Here is a 17774-nt window from a genome sequence, read left to right as displayed (position 1 = left end):
CAGATGCTTCACACAGACGGGGGGTTGCATATAGTAAATATGGCAGGCGACCAGCTTGGCTAAACAGTGAAATCCTTGCTGATCTTAAACGCAAAAAAGAGGCTTATAAGAAGTGGAAGATTGGACAAATGACCAGGGAGGAGTATAAAAATATTGCTCAGGCGTGCAGGAGTGAAATCAGGAAGGCCAAATCACACTTGGAGTTGCAGTTAGCAAGAGATGTTAAGAGTAACAAGAAGAGTTTCTTCAGGTATGTTAGCAACAAGAAGAAAATCAAGGAAAGTGTGGGCCCCTTACTGAACGAGGGAGGCAACCTAGTGACCGAGGATGTGGAAAAAGCTAATGTACTCAATGATTTTTTTGCCTCTGTCTTCACGCACAAGGTCAGCTCCCAGATTGCTGCACTGGGCAGTACAGCATGGGGAGAAGGTGAACAGCCCTCTGTGGAGAAAGAAGTGGTTCGGGACTATTTAGAAAAACTGGACGTGCACAAGTCCATGGGGCCGGATGCGCTGCATCCGAGGGTGCTAAAGGAGTTGGCGGGTGAGATTGCAGAGCCATTAGCCATTATTTTTGAAAACTCATGGCGATCGGGGGAGGTCCCAGATGACTGGAAAAAGGCTAATGTAGTGCCCATCTTTAAAAAAGGGAAGAAGGAGGATCCGGGGAACTACAGGCCAGTCAGCCTCACCTCAGTCCCTGGAAAAATTATGGAGCAGGTCCTCAAGGAATCAATTATGAAACATTTAGAGGAAAGGAAAGTGATCAGGAACAGTCAGCATGGATTCACGAAGTGGAAGTCGTGCCTGACTAACCTAATTGCCTTCTATGATGAGATAACTGGCTCTGTGGATGAGGGGAAAGCAGTGGATGTGTTATTTCTTGACTTTAGCAAAGCTTTTGATACTGTCTCCCACAGTATTCTTGCCACCAAGTTAAAGAAGTATGGGCTGGATGAATGGACTGTAAGGTGGATAGAAAGCTGGCTAGATCGTCGGGCTCAACGGGTAGTGATCAATGGCTCCATGTCTAGTTGGCAGCCGGTTTCAAGTGGAGTGCCCCAAGGGTCGGTCCTGGGGCCGGTTTTGTTTAATATCTTTATTAATGATCTGGAGGATGGTGTGGACTGCACTCTCAGCAAGTTTGCAGATGACACTAAACTAGGAGGCGTGGTAGATACACTAGAGGGTTGGGATCGGATACAGAGAGACCTAGACAAATTAGAGGATTGGGCAGAAAAAGACCTGATGAGGTTCAACAAGGACAAGTGCAGAGTCCTGCACTTAGGACGGAAGAATCCCATGCACTGCTACAGACTAGGGACCGAATGGCTAGGTAGCAGTTCTGCTGAAAAGGACCTAGGGGTCACAGTGGACGAGAAGCTGGATATGAGTCAACAGTGTGCTCTTGTTGCCAAGAAGGCTAACGGCATTTTGGGCTGTATAAGTAGGGGCATTGCCAGCAGATCGAGGAACGTGATCGTTCCCCTTTATTCGACATTGGTGAGGCCTCATCTGGAATACTGTGTCCAGTTTTGGGCCCCACACTACAAGAAGGATGTGGAAAAATTGGAAAGAGTCCAGCGGAGGGCAACAAAAATGATTAGGGGTCTGGAGCACATGACTTATGAGGAAAGGCTGAGAGAACTGGGATTGTTTAGTCTCCAGAAGAGAAGAATGAGGGGGGATTTGATAGCAGCCTTCAACTACCTGAAGGGGGGTTCCAAAGAGGATGGAGCTCGGCTGTTCTCAGTGGTGGCAGATGACAGAACAAGGAGCAATGGTCTCAAGTTGCGGTGGGGGAGGTCCAGGTTGGATATCAGGAAAAACTATTTCACTAGGAGGGTGGTGAAACACTGGAATGCGTTACCTAGGGAGGTGGTGGAGTCTCCTTCCTTGGAGGTTTTTAAGGCCCGGCTTGACAAAGCCCTGGCTGGGATGATTTAGCTGGGAATTGGTCCTGCTTTGAGCAGGGGGTTGGACTAGATGACCTCTTGAGGTCCCTTCCAACTCTGATATTCTATGATTCTATGATTCTATGAAGAGGGTCCTCTGCCAGGGATTCTCATAGGATACCAAGAGAAGATACTTGGGTATCCAGGCTGCCTCCCTTACAATTAAGACTGATATTCTCCCCTCTCCCCCACACATTTAATTCAGCCCTTACACCTCCAGTCTAGAGAATTAAGCCATCCCACCCCAACACAGAGAATTAAGGCCCAGCCCTACCTCCCTACAGGGTTCCATTGCTGCTGTCCTAGGCCTGCTTGTCTCTCCAAGGAACAGAGAAGAAGCCTAGCTGCCAAAAGCAGTTTTCCAGGAGTAGGGGCAAAGTTGGAGGGAGCAGGGTGAGTCAGTACATCTTCCCCAAGAAGGAAGGGATGGAACCTCCCAGCCTGCAAAAAGCCTTCTCCTCCTGTGAACAGACCTGCCGCCTACCCCTTCTCCTGCTTAAAACCAGCTGTGGTCTCCCACCTCTCTTCTGTTTGTACAGGAGTGAGAGAGGATCGGGGGCCTAAAATTGCACTAAGAGAGTCTCCTCAGACTTTCCTACCCCCACAAGCAAGCTGTTGCTGCTCCTCCTGTAGCATACTACCGTAGCTTGTTGTGCAGGGCATGAAAGCCTGCTGTGATGCAGAAGGTCTCTCATTATGTGGTACACCTGGGAAGCATGAGGGACAAAAAGGACCGTGTGGGTGACAATGTGGGGGGATAAGTAAGGTTTCTGGCAGGAGGGCCATGAAGGGGGAGGAGAAGAGTTGCCCCCTGACAAGCTACCTATAGTTTGTCAGAGTAACAGCTCTCATGTGAAAAACCAGAGGTGGGAGCATGCATGTCTCTCTCCCCTACAAGTTAGTAAATATGAAAGGGAGCCATGCCAATTGTTAAGGCTGAACTCCGTCTCTGTGTAAAACAGAGGGAGCTGAGATCATCTTGAAGTGCAAGTCTCCAAGGAATCTTCTCTATGCCCTCACTATCAGATTCTCCATGATGTGGCCGTTTGGAGAGCACCCGTTACATCTTTGGGCATGGAGGAATTCTATACTTTTCAAAGTTAAAAAGTTACACCAAGGAAATCAAGCAGAAGATTAGCAGGAAATATTTGCCGGGAGACTTATTCTGAACTGTCCATATGTAGAGGATACATGGAATTCCTTTTCTTTAAACATTGTATTAACCTTTTGCTGATGGAAAGAGATTGCTGATCAAGAGCTAGATGAGGTCAGTGCTGCAATTATATTTCAAATCCCCTTCAAACAAGTCTCTTTCAGCATGAAAGAAAAGAGTTGATAAAATGATTTGTTGCTGAAATTGAGTCTTTTAGAAGAATAATTAACCTTTAATAACTATTCTGGCCTCGTCTTAAGCCCTGAAAAGTAATTCTTTCTCATTAGCTTCAAGTTTAATTAGCATCAATAACAAAACCTCCCTCAGAAATAACCATACCATCATGCTCCCTAATGACTACATACTTTAATACACAGTGCTACTAACAAAGGCCATAGGGCAGTTTCTGAAGACAGAATTTGAGGTCCCCAACAGAGCAAAGTTATCTTAGTTCTTTTTGAGAACACAATTTAAATTAAAAAAAATATACATCTGATGAGGAACATACCAAAAAGCAGATTTGTCTAAGGGGTAGGAGCTGAGAAAAAACTTTTTTTGGCTAGGGGCGTGGGGTGTTGGTATAGGATCTAGGCAGGCATAGTTTGGTGTTTAGAGAACAAGACTTTGAGGTTCTATTCCTGACTTGCTATATAATCGTGGGCAAAATACAGAGAATTTCTATGCCTTAATTCTTGCTTCTTGGTGAGAGTAGAGTGTAACAGTATTTGACATTCTCTATGAGAAGACTATCCTGCACTTGCAGGCTGGTTTAATTATCTAACAAGGTTTTTCCAACTCTAAATTTTATGAGCAGTCTGTAAAATGGATATAAATACTCAGTATTGTCACAGGGATGCTAAGGCTTAATTAGCACCTGCAAAGCACTTAGATTCTCAGATGAAAGGCATTCTAAAGCACCAGGCATTTTGGTCTTTATTTAATGGGAATTGGTAGAAGTGAGAGAATCCAAGTGCATGGATTCTAATCTAAATTCTTAAAAGAAGTCAGAACTTCCATATGCTCAAGTGTGTCATAGGCCTTATAGTGCTTACAGCTAAGAGATTAGAAAAAAGTGATGAAAAACATTTGAAGATATAACAGCACTAAAAACAGTGTGAAGAGAAGGGGAGAATCTATATTTGCCAATGCATATGGCATTTACAACGCCACAGGAACTTTGCCTTCTACTTTGAAATATATATGAAGTATAGATTTACTTCTCAATAATTAGAACAAAGGAAACAAGTGCATGGGGCCCCCTTATAGCACTCAGCAATGACGACTGTTCAATACAGGGACAGGCCTTAGGGAAAATGGCACCCTGGGTGAACTTGCATTTTGGTACTCCTGGCCCCTGTGGGCATGGCACCTCCCAGTGCCCCTGGCCCCCATCGGCTCCCCACCCTCCCATCTAACCCCTGCACTGTGCCCCCTTTGCCCCAATGCCTGCTCCCCCTCCTGAACCGCAATCCCTACATCCCCTTCACTCCCAAACTCTGCACCCAACATCTACCGCCTCCTGTGCCCCTCACCCTGAACTGTGCCCTCTTCACTCCAACCCCAGCACTCCCCTCCTGTGCCACAATCCCTCTACCCCTTCACTCCTACTCTCTGCACCTCCCTCCTGAGTCCCCAACCCCTGCACTGTGCATGCCTCCTACACCCCAACCCTTGCCATCCTCCTGCACCCCAACACCTGCCCCCTCCTGTGCCCCTAACCCCTGCACTGTGTGCCCCCTTCACCTCAACCTCTGCACTCCCTTCCTGCACCCCAACCCCTGCACTGTGTGCCCCCTTCACTCTTACCCCCTGCACTTCCCTCCTGAGCCCCTAACCCCTGCACTGTGCCCCCTTCACCCCTAACCCTTGCATCCCCCTCCTGGAGGCACAAAGCAGCTGGCATTGCTGCTTGCTCTCCCACTGGACTGCTCCTCCTCTGCCCCATGCAGCCCTATGTCAGGGCTTCCTGCATCCAGGTCACTTTCCCTGTGGGCTATGTAAGGGGAGGGCAGGAGACCGGGCCGGCTCTAGGTTTTTTTGCCACCCCAAGCAAAAAAAAAAATTTGGCTTCCTCCCGTCCCAACCCTGGGCTCCTCGCCGGACCCCCCTGCTGCCCCAGCCCTGGGCTCTTCCCCCCCACACACCCTCTGCCACCCCAGCTCTGGGCTCCCTCATTCCCCCCCACCATTGCCTCACATACACACACCTCCTGCCGCCCCAGCCTCCCTCCCCCCGCCCCCATCTGCACCCTCCTTCCGCCGCAGCCCTGGGTCACTGATAACTCGCTCCCAGGGCAGGTCATTCAGCAGGAATTTTGGATGTGCACAGAACACAGACAGGATTGGTTCCCATATGGTTACAGAACTGCAGTAAAGTGGAACAATTTTCAGCTTGTGTGATTGAAGGATATCTGGATGCATATTATAAGACTGTCCTACATAAATGAAGAAAAGTTGAGGTGCCTTTATTATTCTTTTGTTCCACTCTTTCTTTCTATGGGGAATTTGACAATGCAATATCACTGTCTTCCTTTCAAACAAACAAATAAAAAAGGCAATGGCTGTTGAAAATAGCAATTCCAGTCCTAAGAACCACTGGGAAGCATTTCTTGCTCAATTTTATCCTACTTTTTCTACAGCAAGTTACAGTGGATCAGTATATTTGATTTGGGAGAAATGAAGTAACAGCTGCCCAAACTGAGCTTGAGCACTCCTGAATTTTGAGGTGTTCAAATCTGGAAGGTAGGTGCTAGGGGGGAGGGAGCTGTGGCTCTGCGGGGGAGCACGGCAGCACGTATGCAGCAGTGTGTCTGGCGCTGCGTGGAGCCAGACATGCTGGTCTGAGTGGCACGGTAAGGGGGCTGGGGGGGTTGGATGGGGCGGAGGTTTTTGGGGGGGGCAGCGGTTGGATAGGCATGAGAGTCCCGGGGGTTTGTCAGGGGACAGGTAGGGGGTGAGGTCGTAGGGGGGGAAGTTTTTGGGGGGGTGTCACGAGGGGGCAGTTGGGGACAAGGAGAAGGGAGGCTTAGATAGGGGATGGGGTCCCAGGAGGGTGTGATCAGGGGACAGGGAGCAGGATGGGTTGGGGTTTCTGTGGGGGTCAGTCAAAAGGAGTGGATGGGGGCAGGGTGGGGCTACCCTCCCTCCCCGTGGAGTGTCCTATTTTTTGAATGTTAAAGTATGGTATCCCTACCTCCCCAGTGCAGCTCTCCATTCACTGCAGCATGAGGTCTCAGCTACCTCACTCCTTCCCCCTCTTTCCTGTTGGTAGTGGCCAAGGGAATGCTGGGAAATGTAGTTCTTTCCCTGCTCCAGGGCTGGCTCTATAGGCAGGGAGCTAACCAAGGAGCTACAGCTCCCAGGGCCCCCTGTTGGTTCTCAGCTCCCATGCTGGATCTCTGCCACCCCTGCAAACGTGCCACCCCAAGCACCTGCTTGCTTTGCTGGTGGCTAGAGCCACCCCTGCCAGGAGAGCAGCAGCTCCTGATGCCTCAGCACAGCCCAGATGGGGAAGTGACCTGGATTCAGGGAGCCCTGGTGTGTGTGTGTGTGTGTGTGTGTGTGTGTGTGTGTGTTGAGGGGAGTGTGTGTGTGCGCCTGAGTGAGTGAGTGCGTTGTCTCTTCAAGAAAGCACTCAGGGTCAGGAGCCTGAACAAGGCTTGTTTAGACACAAGCAGCTGCCAGCAGCTCCAGACCAGAGAGGCAGCAGCACACACAGATTCCCCCTGTCCTGTCATCCCAGCTTAGTGGAAATCCTGTACATGGGGGAGGGCAGCGGACACCCCACCATCAGCCCCCTGCAGAGCAGACAGGAGGATGCTCCCAGTCCAGAGTGGCCAGTGGCAACTCAGGGAGGGGCAGGAACAGCAGCAGCTGCACATGTGGAACAGGCCAAAGGAGGAGCACCCCTGCTCCAGAGGAGTCACCTGGCTCTGACTGCTGGTCATCCAACTGTTCCCTGCAGCTCGTGTCTCTCCCCCTCCCGCATGCTACTGCTGCTTGCCTGCCTGTGGTGCCACCTCTATCAGCCCAGCTGATCTCTCAGCAGCAGGTCAGGTGGGAATCTAAAGCCTGTGCACAGCGCCCCCCTAGGCAGGGGCCCATACAATCCACCCCGAAGGCTGGCCCTATATACACCACACATCACTATCCTCACCTACTCACTGTGTTTAGGAGCTCTCTATTCATGGTCTGCTTCCTGGTCACCTGCTGCAGAGTCACATGCTTCCCCCAGGCCCAGCCCGTTAATTGAAAATGGGATTGCAGTTTTCTCCAGGTGCATAATTTTGAATGTGTGAAATTGGAGATCTGCTTGTTACAGGGAAGATGTGTGCAGGAGAAGGCTGCAGCTATTCACTTGACTACAATATGTTACCACAGGGGAAATCCAAGTCTGAAACAGACTTATCACACCTCTTCTTCAGCATGGAGGTGCAGCCCACTCTGCCTTACTCACAGCTTATGGGTTGTTTGATTTTGCTAGGACCAGAACTGGAAATATGAGGTGGGAACCTATTCTCATGGTGTTTCCAGCAATGACCAGAAGTCTTATGTAAAAAGTCTATTTTCTGAAGATTGCCAGCTCAGTTTTGCCCACAAGTGGTTCTGATGGTTTGAATGCCACGTCTCAGATGGACCATGGAATAAACAGACGAGGCTCTCTCTCTCAATCTCTCCTATTGCCGTTGTTCCATTATAATTCAGTAATTAAATATTACTTGGCCCAGAGAAAGAATGAATTTCAGGTGACCTAACCACTGAGCTGTAGGGGTGCCAGCTCCCTGTTCAAATCCCTTCTCTTCAGCAAACAGAGGAGAATGTAAACTAGTTGTCTCCCATATCCCAGGTGAGCATTCTAACCATAGCACTGAAGATTAAACATTTGCCAAAGTCCCACACATAGAAGTCAGACAATATATCCAAGGCCCAGCTCCACAAAAGGCTCTTAGGTGTTGCAATGGTGACCACTGCAAAGCCAAACTGTTAGGTGCCTAGAAAAATCACAGCAAACACCACCTCAGCAGTTTTGTGTAGATAAAGGTGGCCTCTGCACATCTCCATTGGATTAAGCCCCACATGAGTTAGGCAGAGTAACACCTATATTCCCCAGGTTCATGGATCTCTCTGGGACTTAGGTGGGAGATAGGCATCCAGATACCTAGAGTGAGGCGGCAGCATGAGATAGACATACAGGTGCCTAGGGAACTTTTACTGCAAAAACTTAGGCACTGAACAAAATTGTGTGCCTACAGGGTGAGGCAGCAGCCCAGTGGGAGTTTCAGGGATTGCAGTGGTGCCTAAAAATGTGATGGGGTGTCGTGCTGAAATACCTCTGTGGAGCCAGGACTGAATACTTCAGTTTGGTCCTAAAACAGGGTGAAATTTCAGAGAAGAGGATTCCATTTTTTCCCCAAAAAGCAGGAACATGAATTTGTTATATCACAGCAGACATGGTAGACCAAAAAAATTGAGATTACACTGAAGTTTCTGGGGTTTCCTATCACAGAAAAGGCAGGTGTGGGGAAGATGATGTATTCTGATTAGCACAGGAAGATTGTACATCTGATAGCTTTTTTCTACTTAGAACTTACAAAAATCTTGAGGTTCGGCCTGTAAGATTCATGCTATCTCTGTAACAGCCTCATGAACAATAAGGCTTTGTGCTAATATGATGGCAGCTTTCCTCTAAGGATTTCGAAAGGGGATTAAAATTTATCCCCACTTTACTTATGGGGAAGGTAACACAGAGACAGATGCTGGATGTTACAGATTTGCCCAATGTCACACAGCAAGTCAATGGCACAACTGCATATAGAAAACGCACCGCTCCTGACAAGTTCACTGCTCTAGCCACTAAACAATGCTGCCTCCTGCATGATCTGTCTGTGCCACACACTCCATGATGACCCACACCCCCAGTTAATATAGTTGTATGTGGAATAAGTTAGCACAGAATTTGATTTTTAGTTTCCACTCTGTGCAGCACCTTGAGATTCTCTGGCAAATACGTGCTATGTAAATGCAAAGTATTATCCGGTCTTCTGTTCTTGCAAATCAAGGATCATTTTCACCTTCGATAAACAGATTTTCCCAAGTTGGCCACCACCTCTGTACAGTACTTTGTTTTTTTTTCAGTGCCTATTCTAGGGTAATAAATTGGCTAATCTACCACTCCCATCTACTGGATGCAATCAGAAGTACATAGTGTGTCAGAAGCCCTATATTGCTAGCAGCTAAAGGGGATTCTCTTTTAGCACAATTGACAGGGGTTATAGCTTCAGGAAGATCTAAGTTCTGGCCATGCAGTCACAGTGAATTTCTGAGTAACCATGGTATGCAGCATAATGACAGCTATGAAATTTCTAGACAGACACAGTCATAAATCAAAATCCTTATGTATATTAGACTTTATTCTCAAAATGTGTTTCTTGCCTAAATATTTAAACACATAAATAACCTCCAACCATTCCACCTTGTCATTTTAAGCTTCCTGACATTTATTGTTTGGAAGAGAAGAAAGGTCAGACTTATCAAATCTGCATTTATGCTTCCATGACATTTTTCTCCAACCAAATTTTTCTGAATTAGAGAAACAAGACAAATGTGGCACATTTCAGAAAGGACCTTTCTGAGTTAGGCATTTCAGTCTGTACAGCAGCACTTATCTCTGAAGATGATTCAGAAGGACAGTACTGTGATCCAGGGGATAGAGCAGGATTTAAAAGTCAAGAGACCTGGGTTCCAGCTCCGCCATTGAATTGCCATGTGCCTGGTCACTGTGCCATGGTCACTGAAGCCAAATTTTTTTTACAAAGGGTCTAAGTTTGAGTGCCTTAAATTTTGCGTGACCAGCCTGGATCAGTTGGACCCTGATAATCAGTGGTGCTGAGCCTCTTTGCTTCAGTTGGAGTTGTCGCAACTCAGCAATTCTGGAAAAAAATAAAAAAATCAAGCCCACCATTGTGTCTCAATTTGGGCATGCAACAATGGAGGCACCCAACATTAGCCAATACTTTGAAAAAATATTGATCTTAGCATCTGGAGCAAACAGACGTTATCTATACCAAGATATAGATAACATGGAGATAATGATGCTGATCTTCCTATCAGCTGTGTGGATAAATGCAAAATACCATTACTTTTTTCTCACCTTTCTATAGCTGATTCACATGTGTACGGCTCACAGGCAGATCATGATTTCTCAGATAATGTTCACACAAGATGCACTGTGAACCAAGTGACCCGACTAAGTTCAGATACAATTCAAATACACCGTGCAAAACAGATTTATCAACTGTCTCTGATTTTGAGCAATGTCTTTGCATTTGTACAATAAAGTGTTCGAGTCTCCCACCATCCCAGGTGAAGAAGATATTTATTCCCCATTTTTACAACTGGAAGAAATAGAGCCACCGCACGGAGAGCAGGGAAAATACCTTAAGAGCATGCTGTGAATATTCACACAAATAAAAAAACTAATGCGCTTTATCTATATTTGTACCCTTTTTGTGTTTGCTTGCCATTAATATTTTAGTGCATGAGTTCACTGGCAGGAATGTTCATGGGAGCAGTGAGTTTTAAGCAATAGTAAAAGGAAATTTGCAGAAAGCAAAACTGAAATCAAACACAAATATTTGCATCAGAAACCTGATTTTAAAGAGTGCTGCCCCAAGTGCAGACAAGAAAAGCCCCAATTTGCACTGGTTGAGTTTACCTTGGCTTTAAGCAGTATCCAACTGGTGCAAATTGTGGCTTTCCTTGGGGTTTGCACTGGTGCAGTTACAATACCTGCCAGCCACTGACTGTTAAACCCCCAAGTCTAGACAAAGAGTCAGGAACTAGGGATGAACCACTTGCACTACAAGGAAGCACTTCAGAAGCTGTGCTGCAAGGGTTGATCCACTAAAGTTAATGGGAGTTTTACCATTGACTTAAGTGGGAACAAAATCAGGTCCCAGGTACATAGGATGTAGGAGAATGACAGACACTAATGAGAAGGTGATTGAACCCCTCTACCTACTCCCTGCCCTTAGGGCAGCTAGATTCACTATTGCCCAACCCCAACTTTGTTGTTGGGAAGCAAATAGCAACAAATAGTAAAGTAAAGACAAAAGTAAAAATATGAGTGAAATCCTGGCAGCACTGAAATCCTTGGCAAAACTCCTATTAACTTCAACAGGGCCAGTATTTTACCCACACAGTCCAGTTTTCATTCACATAAAGGCCACTTTAAAAAGTATTTTTGCATCCCCTTTTTCTCTGCCAGAATGGTGTAACGGGGCCTTAGTGTAAATGAGAATCAGGCCCATGGTAGCAGCACCCGGCAGCAGTACAGTTTAGTTGCTAGGAAATGTCAGTATTGCAATAGCTCTGGTAGGGACACCGCTATGTAGTGAGTGCTGAGAAGACAGCTGTTGTTTCAGACATGACACATGTGGCAAGTTAGTATAATTCCATGTGAAGACCACAGAGGAGGAGAAATGTCTCCCTAGCCAGGGAGGGATAAGTTATGCATTGCTATTTAAAAATTATAATTGGAATTTTAAATCTATTTTATGAATGGAAGTACTTTGGCCTTTTGAGGAAGGTATGAGTCATTTTCATCCCACTGTGCCCCCTTTTTAATGAACATTTCCCACCTTAGCATATGTAAGTAGTAATTAATCACAGGAAATTATTTTACAGGCATCATAGCTTATTAAATCTTCTGACTAGACTCACCAGAAACCCACTTACCATTTGTAGACCAGGTGTCCTACTGTAAGTGTGCTGACTACCTGTGATGTTAATATGTGAGAGAATGCCTGGTCTAGTAATTAGGCCATAGTGGATTATCCAAGTAGCTGTAGATCCATTGGTCATGCTACTAGACCTCTTCTAAACTACCCTGCTCCATGCTGCCACAATGATGTCTTCATGTCTGTTCCACTGCATGTAGGGGGGCATTCAGTCCCTGCAAAGAGGGCTGGCACAAGGCCTATACACTACTTAAACCCCACTTACGCCCAGGTGTGTATTCATCCCAATTGCAGTGGAACTGACATGGAGGGATCTTCCACACAACCTGCATAAGTAATCTGTGGTCAGTCTCTGTGGCACCATAGAGCAGATGATTTAGGGTTGGTTCAAAGAAGGGTTAGTAGCATGGCCAGTGGGTTCACAGCTATGCAGATCCACTCTAACTTCTAGACCACATACCCTATCATGACTCCAGAAGGCATAAGTTGGTCTTTAGTGGTGCATAGGTGATGAACAGGCCTTCTGTGAAGGGCGAAATTTCATATAGAGTATTTCATGTCCATGGGAGTGGGACAGTAATTTGGCCCTGAGAATTTTCACAGGCATATTTTGTGGAAGTTCCTGGAACCTTTATGGTTTGTCTACTGAACAACAATGGTTCCCTTAGTACCATCCTTTATTAATTTTTCTCTCTCTCCCCGCCAAACACAATTCTGTGTGGTAACATCTCTTAGCAAGACTTGTTGACAAGGGGGAGGGCTAACTCACTAAATATCCTTGAGTGAGTGGGACAGCTAAAGAATAATGCAAAGCCAAACACAGTTAGCCACTTTTGGCTCCCTTCCCATCTAACCAAAATTTAATCTTGGACCATTTAGCAAAAATATGTAATTATGTCTGTACAGGTGTGTCTACACTGCAATAAAACCCGTGATTGGCCCATGCCAGCTGACTCCAACTAAGGGGCTGTTTAACTGCAGTATAGATGTTTGAGCTCAGGCTGGAGCTCAGGCTCTAGGACCCTGCAAAATGAGAGGGTCCCAGAGCTCAGGCTGCAGCCCAAGGCCAAATGTTTGCACCACAGTTAAACAGCTCTTTAGCCAGGGATGATGGATTTTTCCTAAAAGTGTGTGTGGTGGGAGGGAATGAGGACCCCCCGCCTCCATGGCCATGCCTCTGCCCCTCCTCTTCCCCCAAGGCCTTGCCCCCCCCGACAAACTGGAAGTCAGAGCCAGGCTGGGGGAGCCCCAAGAGCAGCCCCCGGCCTGTGGCCACAACCCCCGGGTCCATCACCCAGGGCAGATGGAGGATCCACGGCTCCCCACAGCTGGCCGTGCAGCTCTTACCGGCCTGGCCTTGGGTTGAGGCCCTGGGGGCCGAAGAGCCGCAGCTGGGCCATAGCAAAAGCCACCCAGGCAGCTGTAGAGATCCGCAGATCCTCCATCTGCCCTGGGCAGGGAGTCCAGGGGATGGGGACATGGGTCAGGGACTGCATTGGGCCGTCCACCCCAGGCAGGTGGAGGGTCTGCTGCGGCTCCCCACAGCTGCCCAGGCTCCCTGGGCTTCTCTTACCTGAGCTGGGCTTCAGCTTCCTGTCTGGCCAGGGGCAGAGCCTCAGGGGGGAAAAAGACGAGCAGAGGGCTGGGACCATGGCAAAAAGTGGGAGGGCCATGGCCTCTTAGCCCGCCTGTGTTCCGGAACCCGTCTTTAGCCCAAGCTTGAGTCAACTGGGTGTCTAATTGCAGCATAGATATAACCTATATGAACTACAATCCTGGGCATCTCCGGATTCAGGGATGGCTCCAGGCACCAGCGCACTAAACACATGCCTGTGGCGGCAATCTGCGGGGGGCAGCCTGCCGGTCACTGTGAGGGTGGCAGGCAGGCGGCTTTCAGTGGCATGCCTGTGGGAGGTCTGCTGGTCCCGTGGCTTCAGCAGCAATTCAGCTGCGGGGACGCCAATGACGCGGGACCGGAAGATCACCCGCAGGCATGCCGCCGAATCCGCATGACCAGCGGCCCGCCTAGAGGTGTGCCGCCGAAAGCCGCCTGACTGCCGTGCTTGGGGCGGCAAAAAACATAGAGCTGCCCCTGTCCGGATTACAGTGAGGTAATGAAAGCACATGAACTATCTTGGTATAAAATCCAAGTGGAGCCAAGGCTCTGTAGTTTTTAATTATGCTCAACACTATCCCATCACTTGGCAGGGACCTTGCTGAGACACATCACGGTAAAGCATGGTCTCTGCTAGGCTTTTACACTGAGATCACTAATGCACATTGATGATCTCCAGTAAAAACAAAAAGCACACTTTCCTTTGGCCTATGGCCTCTGGTATTGTAAAACATATTAGGGTTTACCATCTAACGTGGGCTAAACGTACAGCTGCCTTTTTTTCACTAGGAGTGTAACACCAGTTAGCTAACATGGGTTCACTTAACACAGGTTAAATATAAGTTTATTCCTGCGGAATACATGCCCAGACACTACACCTCCCATCACTGCTCCAACCAGTGGAGCTAAATTGGTTTTAGAAACTGTGTCCCCCTTTCAGCTGGGATCTTGGCCACAGCCGGGTAAGAAACTGCAAACAGGAAGTTGGGCAAAGGGGAGGAGGGAGCTGAGCAGAGGGAGATTGACAGTTTATTTCTGGTCAGGGAGCTTATGGGAATGGATTGAAGGACCAACAAGCCTTAACTGTTGAGACTACCTTTGGCAACATGTGTTCACTGCAGTTACCTCAGGCTAAATGTACCTTAACAGATATCTCAGGGTTTGCCCTCTAGCTCAGGCAGTGGTGGCTACCTCACTATGTAGCACAGAGAGAGGCATTTTGTTGCATGAATGTGGAGCATGTTAACTCAGGCTCAACCATGGCTTTTCTTAAACAGCGAAGACAACTCCTTTAGCAATGGCTTCACTGAAGGAAAAAAGTTAACAGAACCAGCAAGATAACTAACATGGGCTAGTTGTGACACTGTTAAGTCTCAATGGAGACAGAAGAGAGTTTTACTATGATGTAGCTATGTGAGGTCAGCCATAGTGGGGAGGGGGGAAAAGAATCCTACCTAGATACATCATAGTAAACACTACATGTGTTTGGTCTCCATTAGGATTTTACAGCCAGATCAATGACCTGTTTTAGTTATCTGGCTGTAAGAAAAAGCCCACTTTTTTTGGCAGGTCTGTATAGACCCAGCTTTGAAAGCCCAGTCTGATTTCAGTTTTATACCAGTGGAAATCTGAAGTGGGTCCCCTGAAGTTAGTTTCAACCAATTTTAACTGCTGGCCCATTTTTTCAGTTATGAGCTCAAAGCTGTCTGCTTCAGCATTGTGCTTCAAGCCCCAGTAGTAACTTGTCTCTTCAGACTTTACTTAAGTATATTCTGCGGTCCATTAAATAGCTACCCAACTACTCTCCCTGGGTCAAAGTATTTGGCTATGCTGTCCATTAGGGCTTATGTTCTTTCTGTAGGAGACAACAAAAGAAAGCTAATATTAGAGCTTAAATAATTGTGGATAATGAGAAGAAATCTCCTTTACTGGCACAGAACAAAGACCTTTTATCTGAGGAATTCAAGTTGTCCTTACATAGCTTGATTCATTAGAGAAGTATCAGTGCTAACAGAGCTGTTGTCCTCCCTACTACTTTAACCTTTGCAATGCCAGTTCACGTTAGACTCCTTGATTCAAAAGGGTGAAGAAGTTCAATTAAGCCCCACTTTATATCCAACTGAAGGAGAATCAACTGAGTTCTCATGCCATATATTTGTTCTGGGCATTTGCTATCACGCCGTGTCCCTTCATCCTATTTATGCCTCATTGTGTTGCTATTATCAATTATATCAGTGTTTTTGCTACCTTGGGGTTGGTGATAGAGGAGAACCTGGAAATCACTCGTTGCACTACAGTGAGGTTTGCCTCCGTTATTACCAAATTAATACCCTATTTCTCCACTTTATAGATCCGGATCCTGCACTGCTTAAGTCAGCGGCAGTATTGCCATTGACTTCAAGGAGAGCAGGACTACACTATGGGTGAGTAGCTGGACTTCGAGTCCCTGTGTCTGAATGGAACAAACAAACTCACCCGGTTTAACAAAACAGACGGATGTTTTCTACATCATCTTCCCCACTGCGGTCATCCCCTGGCACATTCTGTTCTACTAAAGCGTACCAAAAACAAGACACGAGGAAAAAGCCCCAACTCGAATTGATTTTTCTTTACAAACAATCAAGTGTGTGGAAAAGGCAGGAATCTAGCATTTGCGCCCTACTATTTCTCAGAGGCAGAGGGTTATAGCCCATCCCTCAAAACCAAGATTAGCCACACAGCGAGTCTCTAGGCCCTTTCCCCTCTTACTTAATAGAAGGCGGCATTCTCCTGGCCACTCGTCCTGCTGGAGCTGGGGTAGATAGGAGAGCAGGGAAATCTCGAGCGAAGGTGTTTAACCAAGGCTATATTATTGAACCAGCACGAATGTTTCTAGATAGAGCAGATAAGACAGCATTGCAGGACCCCTCTGTAAAGAAATCTGCAGTGCTGATTACTGCCAGCCACTGCCACTGGGAGCGGCCGGCCACAGAACGGAGGTGGGAGGATGGAATAAGGGAGGGGGGGGGGAGAGGAAGGAAAACCACTTCTAAATGTCCCTTATTCACACACACCTCCTCTCCTTCCATGTATGTTGTCTGCTTTGCGCTCTGCAGCTGGACGCACAATTCAGACTGCCCAGTTTGCAGAATGAGAAGAGAAACCTCTCGTAGGGAGCCCGAGGCGTTGTGGGGTCAGCAGAGAGTTTGGCGGGAGACTTCCAGGGAGGATCCCCCAAGTATTTATTTTTGACCCCGGCCATTTGATGCAATCTAGTGTGGTCCCAACACAACACGCTCTTCAGACGTGTCTTTGACGAACCAGAGCGACAAGTCCCCTTTGCAGGGCTCGTTTAGTCGTGTCCAGAGGGATGGTACTCTGGAGGCGCAAGGAAGCCCCCCCACCCCCCCACTCAGGAGGTGTAAACACAGGCGGTGGGGCGAGAACAAACAAGGGCTTGGATCCCGGCATGTTCTCCAAACTTTCCCCAGCCTCAGTGTAAGGGAGACGGTAAATGGGCAGAGTAACTGTGGCCCGATCAGCCCCAAGGCGAAGTTCTCAGGGCTAGGAGGAAACACTGAGCTTATACGGGCGCGCAAGTTATAACGCCAGGGCGCGCAACGCAACTGCTCACCTCTCCTGGAGATCTGAAAGAGCAGGCGGGGCTGGGAGGCTCTGATCGCCGCGGATAAGCTGCTCTCCCTGCCCATGAATGCCGCTTTCCTCTCGGGCATCAGCCGGATCCTCAGCCTTCCTTCTCCGGAGCGGATCCACCAGCTGAACAGCTCGGTGAGGTTAAACTCCAGCTCGCCCGCAGCTGGCTCTGCTTCTTCGCCCGCTGCCTGGGTCGGGTCCCAGGCGCAGCCCTCCCGCAGGCTCCCCTCTCCCACCTCCAGCACCAGCTGCTTGGCTCGGCGGAGCTTTCGCACCGAGCCCCCTTTCAGCACCTTGGACAGGGCTCGAGGCCGGGCTGGCTGCTGCGGGGATCCGGCCCCGGGAAGCCAGGAGTTCGCCGCCCGAAGCAGGGGCGAGCACTCCAGCACCAGGCTGCAGCGCGCCCGGAGCCAGCCCACTGCTTCCCCTCCGCCCAGCAGCAGGTCCCGCAGGTAGGTCCGGAACAGGGAAGGGACGATGAAATCTACCGCCAGGCTCTTCCTCTGGAGCCGGGAGAAGCTGGGGGGTTCTCGCTGCAGCTGCTGCCCAGGCCGGGAGCCGGCGAGAGAGGTCCTCTCTTCCAAGCTCAGGGCTGGGGGGAAGGAGAGGAGCACGGTGGCCACAAAGAAGGGGGAAAGGCTGGCAGCTTTCATATTAGCATGTGATGGGGGAAGGAGTCACT

At 48.3% G+C, this 17774-nt stretch overlaps 1 protein-coding gene across 1 annotated transcript in view; it reads right to left on the bottom strand.

Moving 5' to 3' along the window:
• The window catches only part of ALK (ALK receptor tyrosine kinase), a 570631-nt gene extending 553444 nt beyond the window's left edge, over positions 1-17187 (bottom strand). The window contains exon 1 of the mRNA XM_054022041.1: positions 17073-17187. Within this exon, the coding sequence (XP_053878016.1) occupies positions 17073-17172 (100 nt within the window). The 5' untranslated portion in view covers positions 17173-17187. The remainder of the gene's footprint in view (positions 1-17072) is intronic.
• Between the last annotated feature and the right edge of the window lie 587 nt (positions 17188-17774).

This window comes from Malaclemys terrapin, chromosome 3, assembly GCF_027887155.1.
Source record: "Malaclemys terrapin pileata isolate rMalTer1 chromosome 3, rMalTer1.hap1, whole genome shotgun sequence".
Taxonomy (NCBI): Eukaryota; Metazoa; Chordata; order Testudines; family Emydidae; genus Malaclemys; species Malaclemys terrapin.
This window is presented reverse-complemented; position numbering and strand designations above follow the sequence as displayed.